The sequence below is a fragment of the Bicyclus anynana genome, chromosome 18, assembly GCF_947172395.1.
Source record: "Bicyclus anynana chromosome 18, ilBicAnyn1.1, whole genome shotgun sequence".
Classification (NCBI taxonomy): Eukaryota; Metazoa; Arthropoda; class Insecta; order Lepidoptera; family Nymphalidae; genus Bicyclus; species Bicyclus anynana.
The window spans coordinates 9,494,183-9,508,515 of NC_069100.1; the positions used below are offsets into that span (position 1 = coordinate 9,494,183).

At 38.3% G+C, this 14,333-nt stretch overlaps 1 protein-coding gene across 12 annotated transcripts in view; it reads right to left on the reverse strand.

The window, feature by feature from the left end:
- LOC112053170 (protein daughterless) overlaps positions 1–14,333 on the reverse strand; it is a 117,132-nt gene that overhangs the window by 4,768 nt on the left and 98,031 nt on the right. For 3 of the 12 annotated variants that reach the window (XM_052886852.1, XM_052886851.1, XM_052886841.1), the window contains 8 exons: positions 12,184–12,252; positions 10,375–10,486; positions 9,551–9,637; positions 8,459–8,558; positions 6,657–6,758; positions 2,905–3,000; positions 1,340–1,485; positions 527–636 (listed from right to left, as the gene is read on the reverse strand). In XM_052886852.1, the coding sequence (XP_052742812.1) occupies positions 527–636; positions 1,340–1,485; positions 2,905–3,000; positions 6,657–6,758; positions 8,459–8,558; positions 9,551–9,637; positions 10,375–10,486; positions 12,184–12,252 (822 nt within the window). Of the gene's footprint in view, positions 1–526; positions 637–1,339; positions 1,486–2,904; positions 3,001–5,095; positions 5,201–6,075; positions 6,166–6,656; positions 6,759–8,458; positions 8,559–9,550; positions 9,638–10,374; positions 10,487–12,183; positions 12,253–14,333 lie in introns of all 12 variants that reach the window. The other 9 variants (XM_052886842.1, XM_052886843.1, XM_052886844.1 and 6 more) reach the window with 9 other exon arrangements.

The following is a 14,333-nucleotide window of genomic DNA, read 5'->3' on the forward strand; positions in this document are numbered from 1 at the left end:
GATATAGCTCAACAAATGGCATAACTGATGTGGGGCACATAGTTCTAAGAGACGATGGATTTTGGGGTCTTAACTGCTGGAATGGCGGCCCCGTACCGAAAAACGCAGTATTGTTCAACCACCCATTCAGTAGACCTCAGACTAATTACACAAAGACCTGCCTAGACGTTACTTTTCTGTCAAAGTATATGATCAACGATCTAATGCGATTATAAAAACGATGTTCAATCGTGTTCGTCGGTTAAAGAGCTCCGTAAAAATACCTTTTTGTGTAAATGATTGGTGTAAAAAAATATAGCAAATCTTAGCTCGTTTACTCAGAAAATTACGGATAATTTTGTTCGTGAATTTGGGTGCGATACTAATCCTTATGTAATTAGTTTGAGCGCATAACTGATGTGGTAATTCAAGGCTCGTAGTTCTAAAAGACGATGGACGTTGGGGTCCCAAGGTTCTGATAAGGCGGCACGGCAACAGTGAATGATGATGATGAAGATGATGATGATGACATCAAGGCTATACTCACAGGCATGGGCTGGTAGTGATGGAGGGGCGCGGCGAGCAACTTGGGGGCGTCCTCCGCCTTCTCCTCTTCGCGCCGTTTTAAACACGCCGCCTTAGGGTTCAGGTTGCGTTCTGAAATTACAAAATTCACATTAGTCAGATTCTAGAGGTAGATTAAGATCAGAATAATCTGGTCTGGTGGTGCACAGGAGAAAAAAAAAATCAATTCTGTCTATTATATAAAAATGAATCCATATATAGTATCGAGCTGAGGCAGCGCCCCATTCAGCTGAATTTCTTTATTAGATTATTATACTAAGTACAGACAGAGGAACTTTGTAATTTAAGTAGGTATCTTTAAGTAGTTTGTAAACTCTGTTAGTATTAGTTTGTAATTTCTTCTTGATCTTTTAATTTGTTTTTTTTTAGCTGAATAAAGGATTTTATTATTATTATTATTATTATTATTATATATCCCTTGGTCACAACATTTGAACGGCTGGACCTATTTCACTATTCTTTTTATGTTATTGTCAGGAGAAGGTTCTTATGACACGCGTTACGAGTTTCACGCAGACGAAGTCGCGGGCGTCAAGTTCTATCTATACTAATATTATAAAGTTAAAGAGTTTGTTCGTTTGTTTGTTTAATTGAACGCGCTAATCTCAGGAACTACTGGTCCGATTTGAAAAATTCTTTCAGTGTTAGATAGTCCATTTACTGAGGAAGGTTTTAAGGCTACATTTTATCCCCATATTCCTACGGGAACGGGAACTACGCGGGTGAAACCGCGCGGCGTCAGCTAGTTATAAAATATAATACGTAATATACCAACCTCTAACTTGTTGCTCTAAGGTCATGATGACCTCCACGGCCATGTTGAGGATGCCCAGCTTGGTCTGTGGCTTGTCACTCTTGAGGTGGGTCATGCACATCCGGCCCAGCTCCTTGAGAGCTTCGTTTATGTCCCTTATCCGTATCCTGGAGAATCAGTAATGGTTGTGTTAAGGACCATTATTTTTTTTATTTAATATTGGAGTCATATAAGCTCGATCTGTATTATAAGACAAAAGAAGAGTTGCGCGAGAGCGTGAATTTAAATTATTATTGACAATCTAAACATGTGGATGCTTTAAACAATTCCATTACACTAATAGTTACATTGGACTATCCACAAAATTGCAACAAGGGACTCTTATCTTGGCATCGATTTCACATAAATAATCGATCAAGAGAGATCAAATTTTTGGGGCACCATTAGGTTGCTCATAAACTTTAATAAAGGCCGCTCTACATTCTCGCGAAGGCGCGCAGCCGCATACAAGCCACAAGACATGAATGTAGAGTGCGCACACGATAAGTTTGGTCAGAACTAATCCAATGGCCAAAATTCAGATCTAATCCAATGCCACCATCTTATCGTCTATCTCTTTCTATCTCTAGGCTATAAAAGAGATCGCGGTAAAGCTGGCGTCAAGAGCGCCACCTGTCGCGAGCAGACTTATCTTGCGCGCACTCTAGAACAGTTTCTCGTATCTTCGCAACTTCGGACAAAGTTCGCGATTTACGTGCTGTTTTTGTCCCTCTTGCTCCACAAAGGGCGAAATCTTCGAGTGTGGAACAAAATGACAGTTTTTGTCGCGTTTCTCGAGAATATCAAGCGGCCTAGTATTGAGGCTATTAGAAATATTGATTGGCATCCATCGGTCAACTTTGAGATGATATTGAAATATTATGAACAAGAAAAGTTACAACTAGGTATATTTATTTCTACCTAGCACCGCAACACATTGGAAACTATGTTGATACACGTGACTGTATCCCTTCATAGATAACAATAACAACGTATTTCTGGAAATTGAGTAAAAATACAATCAACAAATACACAAGCACAAGGTGTAAAAGTGCCAGGTAAAATAATTTAAGTCTTACATAAACATTATAATCAAGTACATTAGTGAAGCACATTTTAAAGTTCGGGTCACAGTATTAAATATTAATAGCATTATATGTATACATAAATTGAAAGCGTCTGTATGTAGTTTAAAATTAATTATTTTGCTTAGTTTTTCCGGACTAATCTTCTGCAACTAGTATGTGTGAATATTAATAGCTGGACTGATTTTGATAGTCTTAGAACTATACTAAAAGGCTTTACTTCTTTTATGATGGGGCATTTAAACCCCCATGGGATCAAACGCCTGAAAAGTGATCTAAATTTCTTGATTTGCAGTCTAGACCTACTAGATTTTCAAGACAAGAGAAGAAAAGATTTATAACACAACAACCAAACCAAATTGTTTTGTTATGTATTTAAAAACAATTTCTTTCTATCCTCTTTCAACATCATGCAAACATTCAAGCGACATTGTGTCTTACGCTTTAAGACATAAAACTCACCTTTCCCTAGCATTGTTGGCTTGCCGCCTCTCTTTCTCGCGCAGTGCTTTGGCTTGGGGGTCCATCTCATCGTCACCTTCGTCGGCGGACGAGCAACTAGCATGCAAATATGAGCCTTGAGGACATTGGTTTGTATAAACTTAAATGTTAATTTCGTTTGACGTTCTGGAAAAGATGGCAGCCATCTTTTATAACACTTATACATAGAACCATATACACATACATATAATAAAATATAATTTTTGTAATTATTATGTTGTTAAACGAAAAAAAGATGCAGGGATTTCTCAATTTATATATTTTATTTTAACAATACATAAGTAAAGTTTTAGTTATCTGAATGAAATATAATAAATACTTTGGATAATATTTCTATACTTATGATAAACAATTCAAAACTATACCAAAGAATTCAAGGTAGATATTGCTTATTTGTCAATTTCATCGACGTTATTTGGAAGGTTTAATAGAATTGCATCAAAACTGGCTTACCTCCGAGCAAAAGCAGCGCGCGAGAGAGATTCGCCGGCCGCCTGTGTAAAACGATCTACTTGCTAAATGCGTGACAGCAAAGCATGACCCACACAGCGTTAGCATACCTTCCCAAATAAACCCATTTTGATGAAAATCACACTATTCAGCTAGAACTAGTGGCCCTAACACGCGAACAATCTCGTGAAGAGAAATAGACAAAAGTCTAGACGGCGCTATCGGATATATAGTTATCTTTTTCGTAGTGCTGGGGTGAAAGAGATGGTACTGTAACTACTCTGCCTGGTCAAAATTTTGTCTACTTCTCTTCACGAAATAATTAGTCTTTTTGTCGCATGCTAAGCGTATTATAATGATGAATTTGTTAGAGTTTCAATTATTTTTTGGTAGGCTTATGATGAACTCTACACTACCTACATACGAGTGTGTGCTAATATACTTCACAATTTCGAATTTCCGACTAAGCAGTACAGGGATTTCGTTTAAATTTTTATTCATTGCTTTCTTTTACTGTTTTATTTACAGTTTGGTTTTATAGTAATATCATTGTTAAACAAATAACAAGAAATATTATTATAAAATTAACAGCTGTTAGTATGATAGGCAAAAAAGTTCAAGAATGGCTTGATAGTAAAATTAAATTAATTAATTGGAATAATTGTTTTTTTCATTTTGTTCCCGCATAAACAGGCCACAGTTAAAAGAGATTAATAATAAACCCCAAGGAGTTTTTTACCTATTTTAAATAATTAAGTTTTTTTACCATTTTAATTGAAAATTTTAGAAAGTGACACAGACAGGACAATATCTGCCAGGTATAAAAAAATTAAAGCAAACCTTAATAAAGTTTCATGCGAGTTAAATCTGATAGCACCCTTAAAAAGTTATTTCAATAAAACATGCAATTCGTTTACCTCAAAATCCTACAGGATACCTACAATCTACACACGGGGAAACACACAGACAGACGAGAAAACATAGCACGATATAATAGTTAAATTTTATATTTATATTTAATACTGTGACCCAATGTTGTTAGAATGACGAAAGCTCTGAAACTATAAATAAAATGGCATGTTAGTAAATGTGTTACAATAATTACATGGATATGTATGTGTGTTATAACAATTACAATAGTGTGTATGTGTGTTGTAGCTTAGTGTTGTGTATACATGTTTGCGTTTGTGTATGACAGTTGATCTATATAGTGTCAGGGTATTTATATTTTATTCTCAGTAGGATGTAGGGATAAATCAATTGTAATACCTGAGTTCAAAAAAACAGTTTATAGTTATCATAAAATTGTAATAATTAAATTATGATTTCTTATATAACTGATATTTTAAAATTAGATGTGGTTACTATATGCATCTCTCTCTTACAAAGGGAAAATCAGTACTGTGTGTGAAGGCACTTGGAGGTCATTGGATCAGCTTTCACCTTCACACAGGAAGTAAAACTATAAGACATTGTAATGTTGTCATTAATTGTAAATTATAATACTGTATGATTTTTTTTAAAAAAAAAAAGGAACTGTTGAGTTTCTTGCCGGTTTTTTCTCAGCAGAACCAGCCTTCCGAACCGGTGGTAGAATCTTTACAAATAGTGAACTGACGTGTCAAAAGTGCTTGTAAACTGAGCCTACTTGAAAAAAATGATTTTTGATTTTGATTTTTGTGTCAGTGTTCTGTATATGTACCTCTCTCGCACGTTGTTGTCTTGTCTGCGCACTTTGTCGCGCTCTGCTTTAGTCGAGTCATGAGTGAAGTCCGTGTCTCCATCAACTGTGGAGCAACTGTCCCCACCGCAGTCGCATTACACACAAGTTAGTAAACAATCCGGTACAAGTGTACCAATAATGGTACATCGGACTATACAATGGTCCGTGGATGGTACGAAGAACGGCTAACGTGTGTGCAGTGCAATGCGGTGAGAATGTCTGTGTGTTGGTATTGTTTGTGTGTGTGAAAGACAGTGACAGAGTACTAAGTATTTATTTGTTAATAAAAGCTAGCTAACAATCACATATTGCAAGTGTTGTATAGAACATATTACGCTTCGTGAAAAGTCTCTGTTTCTTTTCTAATTATTTAAATTTAATTAATTTTATGTAATTAGTAATTCCATTATATATTAAAAATAAAAAGAATTGCTTAAGTAAGTAAGTCGCTTAAGTACAAATTAGTTAAAACAAGAATACGATGTTTTTCAAGTACTGAGACAAAATACTTATATTTGTGTGAGTACTGTAAACTGGCAAGCTTTTGGTAACCGAACAATACAATCAAAGCAGAAAATTAATTTACATCAAAATGTATGTAAACAGATGCAGGTAGGTGTTTGTTGACATGTGTCATGTATATAGCTGTACCTTTCACGCACGTTGTTCGCATGTTTGTTCTTTTCTAATTAATAATTTATTTGATTATATTATTTAAATTTAATTAATTTAATGTATTTAAAAATTCTATTATTTATTAAAAATAAAAAAAAAATATGCCGCTCAAGTACAAATTAGTTAAAACAAGAAGACTATTGTGTGAGTATTGTGTGAGTACTGTAAACGTGCAAGCTTTTGGTGACCGAACAATACAATCAAAGCAGGAAATTAATTTACATTGAAAAGTATGTAAATAGATGTTTGTTGACATGTGTCATGTGTCATGTATATAGCTGTACCTTTCTCGCACGTTGTTCGCATGTTTGCGCTCTATCTGACGCACTGCCTTGCCGTCGGGGTCGAGGTCGTCCTCGTCAGCCGACGAGCAGCTGTTCACACCGCAGTCGCATCGCACGCATTAGTAAACGACAAAGGCAACGGGATCCAGCGTACCAGTACGACACTGGCGCAGTGGATCCAGTACATCACGGTGACACGGTACGTACAAACTAACGTGTGTGCAATGCAGCACTGCGGTGGGAACTTTTTGTGCGCGTGTGTGTAATGTATTGTTTGGCATTCCAAATCGCCAATGTTTGGATATTCAATGACTGCTTTATACTAAAAATTTGTCTACAATACTGTTTTTATGAACGGTACAAAATTTTTGCTAGAAAGAATAGTATAATTTAAAAAAAAAAACGCGAATTCAAAGGCCAATCAACGTTATGTCAGTGTCAGTGCGATGTTCAAAAATGTGTGTGTGTGTGTGTGTGTGTGTGGTGATAATGGCGGTCAGTTCGTAGCGACCTCTGTCGATCATGAAAGGGACTATAATGTAACAGGTGTTACGTGACACATGGTACGTATATAGCTATACCTCTCTCGCACGTTGTTGGCCTGTCTGCGCTCTCTCTCACGCGCCGCCTTGGCGTCGGGGTCGAGGTCCGCGTCCTCGTCCGCGGAGGAGCAGCTGTACCCACCGCAGTCGCATCACACGCACGTTAGTATACCAGTACCGGACAGGGTCCGACCGTACCATATCTGGTACGATTACCAGATCGAAGTGGTACGAACGGACCCCAAAGTTCTTATAATTATATCTTACTCGCTATATTAATTGTGTACACGGTCGTGAGAGTATAATTTGTAGTGGACACCCGGTAATCCGGCCCCCCTGTAATCCGACATGTCTGTTGAATGTATGTACACTAATATCATTTTAGAAAACTCTCCACTAATGTAATGTGTATACAGTACACATTTTAAATGTTCTGTTATATGTTATCTTTTTGATCTGTAATTTGTCGGATTACAATGGTATATACTTAAAAAATCTTTATTGTCGGCTATTATCCGACAAATTCGATAGTCCGACACTGCTCTAAAACGTTCGACGGTTTACCAGGGGTCTACTAATATATTATACTGTAGTCCTTCAAATAGACTTTCAGCTAGAATGGCCAAGCTCTTGTTGACATATGTCATATCGATATTCCATCAGTTTAGTAGTTATAAGGATGTTTGTGACAGAACTGGCCCAGGTTAGATTTCAAGCATATAAACACATAATATGCCTCAGATTGTCAAATGCAGTATGGCGCATAGTAGGTGGTATTTCTAGCAAATGTTGCTAAATGTTCTGTTATATGATTTATTATTTAAAAATTAACACTAAAAATTATGAACTAATAAGGGTATAGGGTAAAATAATATGAGAAGGCAGGTGTTGGCACAGCAGTGGTGAAGGATGGAATTTTGACGAAGGTAAACCAAAGTGAAGTAAATCCCAAAAAAAGAAAATTTATACATCCATACATTTGTATGGATTTTTAAAAGTTAACCCGGTGAGAATCGGCCTATGGCACAATGGTATGCACTACTACTATGGTCTATTAACTAATTAAAGACATTTTATTTATTACATAATATTAAGTTCACCATTATATTTTTCATTTCCATTGTCAATTCGAAAATACTTAGTCGGTGTTTTGTAAAAAGAACCTGTACATAAAGTTTTACGGTGTCAATGTAATTCGTCAGTAATCTAAAACTGGTTGCACAATGAAAATACGGTGCAAATGCAAATGTGGATGTTGACGCGCGTAGATTAAAAGGCTCTATAAACCTACACCCAGCTCACTAGTCCCGGGCTCAGCTCGGAGATGTTCTCTCTGCCAGACACACACTGCCTGTGGACCCGGCACCCTCAAGTGTGTGTCTATTTAATGCCATCTTTTGACTTCGGAACCTTTTTTGTTTCACCATTTTTCGGCGGAACTCTAGCTTAAGAAAGAAGTATAATAAAGACGGAAATACTCTTACGTCTCGTAACGAGTGGTAGCTCGCCAGAAGCATATCAGAAGCAAAGTATGGTGCCATGGAATTTTGGAATTCAATATTTAAAACAAGTTAATTGAAAATGAATAACAAATTGCGTCAATTAATATTATCCCAATTGATACTATTTACAATATGGAAATCTTGAATTTTCGCGGAACCCCTAAGGCCTTTCACGAAATCTCAGGGTTCCGCGGAACACCTTTTGGGAACCGCTGGTGTAGTGCACGCCACTGTACGGGACGGGTAGGTGGTGGTAGGAGGTGGTGACTGGTGATGGGTGGTAGTAATAGGTGGTGGTGGGTGCTGGGGTGGGAGATGAGTATCAGCGTTGGTACTCACTACCGTCGCGAGCGCTTGGAGCCCGGCCCCTTGGCGTCCGCGGAGCCGGACGATGACGGCTTCGAATCCAGACCCGAATCCGGCGGCTCTTTGCGTTTCTCTGTAACACAAAATACCATTTATTTTACTTCGTTTCGAAGGAAACTTACAGCTAAATCTTACTTGTATGTACGTAGTTCCCGTTACGTTGGATACGGAGATATAATAATGCCCATGCAAGTATCTCGCCCTTGTAATGTAGCTTACCATTGTTAAGTGTTGTGTTGTGTCAGTTTACCTAAAAATTCTCAAAAATCCATTCAGTGATTTAGGAAGTTTGGTAAGGTAAACAGAGAGTATATACCAGTACGATAGTACCACCACCTTCGCGTCATGGTCTAAGACCCGACATGCGGCAACCTATTTGTAATGTGAACATTTTCTATCGTTTATTTGTTACTAGATGACGCCGCGCGATTTCACCCGCGTGGTTCCCGTTCACGTAGGAATACGGGGATAATATACAGCCTATAGCCTTCCTCGATAAATGGACTATGTAACAGTGAAATAATTTTTCAAATCGGACCAGTAGCTCCTGAGATTAGCGCGTTCAAGTAAACAAACAAACTCTTCAGCTTTATTATATTAGTATAGATCCCAAATAAATAACAGATGAGGGTATGTATTTCTTATGCTATTATGTGTGTTACATTACAACTACAAGTAAATCAATGTATTCCAGCGTCGAGGAATATTTATATGTACTGGTAGTATTAAAATTAATTTATGATACTAGCTGATGCCGCGCGGTTTCACCCGCGTGGTTCCCGTTCCAGTAGGAATACGGGAATATATAGGCTATATCCTTCCTCGATAAATGGGCTATATAACACTGAAAGAATTTTTCAAATCGGACCTGAGATTAGCGCGTTCAATCAAACAAACAAACAAACTCTTCATCTTTATAATATTAGTATAGATAATCAGCTATCTTAGCACTCATAACACAAGCTACGCTTTACGCTTATTCTGGGGCTAGACAGTGATGAGTGGTATTGTTTAAGTAAGAATGTAAATATATTAATTAAAAAAAAAAAACAAAGTGTCACTCACTGGTGTTGGGCAGCAAGTGTCGCTCCATTTTGACGGGCGGCTCCGAGTGCAGGTGCGGCAGCGCGCCCGGCACGCCCACCCGACTCACTGCAACGACAGGGGGGTTACAATTAGTGATACTACACTCGAAGAGAGTTACAGTGTTTGGCTGCCATTCCTCCGAAGCGGAGCGAGGCAGCGGAGCCGAGAAACGAAGAAATAGGATTGCACAAAATATCCGCTCATCTTAAGTGGACAGGGACTTGCGAATTCATATAAAACCGGTAAGCGTAACGAGGTAACGGAGCAGGGTTAAATAAATTAAATTTAACATTTATTTATTTAACATAGTCTGCAACGCCGCTCCGCACCTTCGTTCCGCTCTGGTGGACCGACACAGTACGCAATTCCGCTCTGCATTAGTCCGTTTCTCTGGTCTGAAGAGGCAGCCTAATTGATGTGATAACTTCTTACGAGAGGGTACACCGCTTAGTAACGTAACGCGTTACGGCGCCACTCTTTCTGGCTTCCCTTTCTCTCACACACACACGTCAACAGGTTTAACTTATCACTTCTGTCGAACGGCCCGAGACGCACACGCTTCTTTTTTTTATTAGAAAATATTAAAATTACTGATACACTCACAGGCCAACACACTCTTCTCGGACTCTAGTCGAGGTCAGTGTCTCACAGGGCACCCTTAGGGAGTCGTTCCGACGATATCTTCTTTTGCTTCTACCTTTGGACCTCACCAGACGACGCGTTTATCCAAAACCCATGATGATGGCGTCGTCCAACCGCTCCTTCATCCGCGCACCCTGACATAGAGCACCATGTGTACATACCTGGCGGGGGCTGGTGCGGATGGTGCACGTCCTGGGGGTACAGCTCCGGGGCTTCGGCGTGGTTGCGCAGCACGTTGATGGCGTCGTCCAGCCGCTCCTCCATCCGCGCACCCTGACATAAGAGCACCACGTTAGGAAACAGAGTATATTTACTGCAAATAATATCATGTTTGAGCAATGTAATGTTTGTCTACTTTTGGAAGCCTGATTTGCTTTGGATGTAGTATTAAGTGGTATTGTGTTGGCCGTGGCTAGTTACGACTCTACTGACAAAGACAAGCCGCCAAGCGATTTAGCGTTCCGGTACGATGACGCGTAGAAACCGTCAGAGATATGGGTAGATTTGTGCCTCTTCAATGTCAGCTTCCATCTTAGACTGCATCGTCATTTACTCGTAACATCGGATGAGATCGCGGTCAAGGGCTAACTCGTCATTCCATAAAAAGGTGTACGAGACATGACAAAATAGTCGACCGACATCACGTTGATGTAACTGAAGGGACAAAACGAACATTTAGTTTACGACATCCAAAGGCATTTGCTTGATCTGTTATCTTACTGCTACATCCAAAGCCAAAAGATTTTCCCACAATAGGTTGAATGTAGCACAGAGAATATTTGATTTGTTTCCTATTTTTATTTATATAACAAAGGGCTAGAGCTAGTTTTCTAAGAGCATCTTGAAGAGTTCATCCACTTTAGGTCACATCTACTCGCACATAATTGTAGATGTTACCTATCTAAGTGGAATGTGACAGTCAAGGGCGAGCCTAGTTTAAAGGTACCAGAAGTCTTCTGGTACCTTTGGATGGATGCCATCTGGTTGGATGCGTCTTAAGACGCATCCAACCTTAACTAGAGTTTCTTCACTTAGAAAAAGAAATAATTTTGTTCTTTCTACACAGTAAGTATGTTAGCACTAAAATATGATATTTGTTTAACTCCTAATCATAACAATCTACTCGAACAGAATCGCGGACGTCTGCTAGTAAATTATAAATTAATAAGCCAAATGAGGAGGGAATAAAAAGCTAACAACATGCCTCTCACACTACCAACCAGCCGCTCTGTACATGCAATGAGAGAAAATTTACACACTTCAGAAATACCTTCAAGCTGCTTACCAAGTCCAACTCCGGGTTTCCAATGTGCTTAGGGGAGTATTTACAAATATTCGGCTATTCAGTTTTTGATTGTAAAAAATTCAATTTTTCCTTTAAAGATGAACCAGTTTTATAGAGTCTCAGGATCAGGAACATAGCTTCTCAATCCATAGTATAGAGAACCAGTTCGCAAATTAGCAGAAGGATTAAATCCTCACACGAGGGTAACCCAAGTTTATTTATTCATTTAAGTTACATTTCCATTATACATAATACACATACCATAAACTAAATGTCAATTGTTACAATGGAACCCTTTAAGGGTGTTGTAACTAGTTGTTTAACGCCTTTAATGTAACCAAAATCATTTAACAAAACTAGAATGTAGCCGAATAAGTGTAATAATTAATGTAACTAAAACCTATTTAGTAAAACTGGAATAAAGCCGAATACGTGTAAATGTTCCCTTAAAGTCTTAAACAATATGATTTCAGAAAACAGTAACAATCAATAAGGGCTAGGAACATGGCCTATATGGTTGTCCTGATTCATATTATCCATATGTCAGGTCTCATTTGCCACAAGGTATTCACAACCATACCTCCCACACCGACTGCTTCGCGAGAGAAGTAAACATGGCAGTAATCCCGTGGCTCCGAACCTGTCAAGTATGAGGTAATGGCCTCAAAGGCCTCACAGGACTCACCCCAACGTCGGAGTGCTCGCGCAGGAAGACCATGGCCTCGTCGAGTTGCCTCTGCTCCGCCGGCGCACCCTGGTCATCGGTTAGGGTTATCGCGCAAGCTTCGGAGCTAGCTAGCCGATCGTTTGTATTGCAGACAAAGGGGGTAATATCTTAGGTCCTTATGTAGGATATAGAACTGTGTAATGTCAGTCTGTCTTTACATTCTTCTGTAGGCTTAGCATGAAGGACATGAGACAAGACCAATAGCCGCGGAGTTGAAATATCGCTCTATTTCGTCCCCTAAGAAATGAAACAAGAGGGCGATATTTTGGATTCCGTCGCTATTGGTCGATGTTTGTCCTTCTCTCGTATCGAGATATGTCGTGGTGCGTATGTTAGGCGTACTGGGAGGACATTATCTGTTAGGGGTCCTTCATAAAATATGCAATTGGTCTATCAAAATTATTACTGACTAGCGGACGCCCGCGACTTCGTCTGCGTGAAACCCTACTACTACGCCTACCCCTACCCTATCCTACCCCTACCATACCCCTACCCTACCCCTATATTTTATACCCAACCCCCCCCCCCCCCCCATGGTACCCCTATGGTAGGGATCATGCGACGGCGACGGAAGCTTAAAAAATGGAGTAACTTCTCCCGTTTTCTCAACATTTCCCTTCACTGCTCTGCTCCGCTATTGACGGTAGCGTAATGAAAAGTATACTATAACCTGCCCAGGAATATGAAGAATAATTGTGTCAAGTTTTGTTAAAATCCGTCGAGTAGTTTTTGTTTCTACAACGAACATACCACGCGACGGAAGCTTAAAAAACTGAGTAACATCTCCCGTTTTCCCAACATTTCCCTTCACTGCTCTGCTCTTATTCATCGTAGCGTGATGAAAAGTATACTATAACCTGCCCAGGAGTATGAAGAATAATTGTACCAAGTTTCGTTAAAATCGGTCGAGTAGTTTTTGTTTCTATAAAGAACATACAGACAGACAGACAGACAGACAGACAGACAGACAGACAGACAGACAGACAGACAAAAATTATACTGATTGCATTTTTGGCATCAGTATCGACCACTAATCACCCCCTGATAGTTATTTTGGAAATTTATTTCATGTACAGAATTGACCTCTCTACAGATTTATTATAAGTATAGATTAACAAGTCATCTGTTTCTTTTTTCCGTCAGTTATAGTCTTCCATCATGTCCTTGCAGGGAAATTCATTACTATATTGCAAACAGTTCAGTTCTTTTTTTAAGAATTTTCAATTTATTATTTTTAAAGGTAAGAGAGATAGAGAGTTATACTTTTGAGGTTTTTGGCAATATAAAAAAATGTATTTTGAAAGCCTGTCCTAAAATTGAAGAGGTAAAAAAGAGTTTCTAAACTAATGTCTAACTACAAATTACAGAGAGTAAGGCAATTTAGCTACTTTTTATTTACATAAAAAAAAACAACAAAAACGGCTTTTAGCTCCACGCTTGCTATTAAAAACACAGAAAAAAACGACAACATAAAAACACAAAAAAGAAACAAAAAATGGTGTAACTCTAAAAAATCTAACTAATAATGCAAATTTACAAATTTCATGAGGTACACCATTTTTCATTTGATTTAATAAAAAACAAAAATTATAGCACAACATCAATGATAATTTAATAAAGAAAAAAAAACAAAACAGCCGATTTATCAAAAAATCTATTCACATTATAGTTAGTTACGTCCATGCTGGGAAGTCATGCTAAAGATAAAAAAAAAATGGCGAAAGTCAAAATATTAAACACAAAGACGCATACTAGTATTTTCTTGCAACGTAAAAATTGCCATACAAAAATATAAATTACAATGTTTTTGAGAATTTTTTTAAACCTTGTCTTTTTTAACCTAAAACAAAATTTAAAAAAAAAACTTTTTTTAATAATAGCAAGACTAACGGCTACTTTTTCCGTTCAGTGAGTTCAGTTCGAGGTCTTTAACTTCCCTTTCGTTGGTTTCGGAAATAACTTCCCTATCTGAAGAACATTTTCCGAAACTACGCATTATTAAACTACGAAATTATGCAATATTCATTTTGTCTCATAACTGGGTAGAAAACACTCATTTGCACTGACTGAAGTGAAGCTGCCAAGTTATTTGATACTAGCTGACGCCG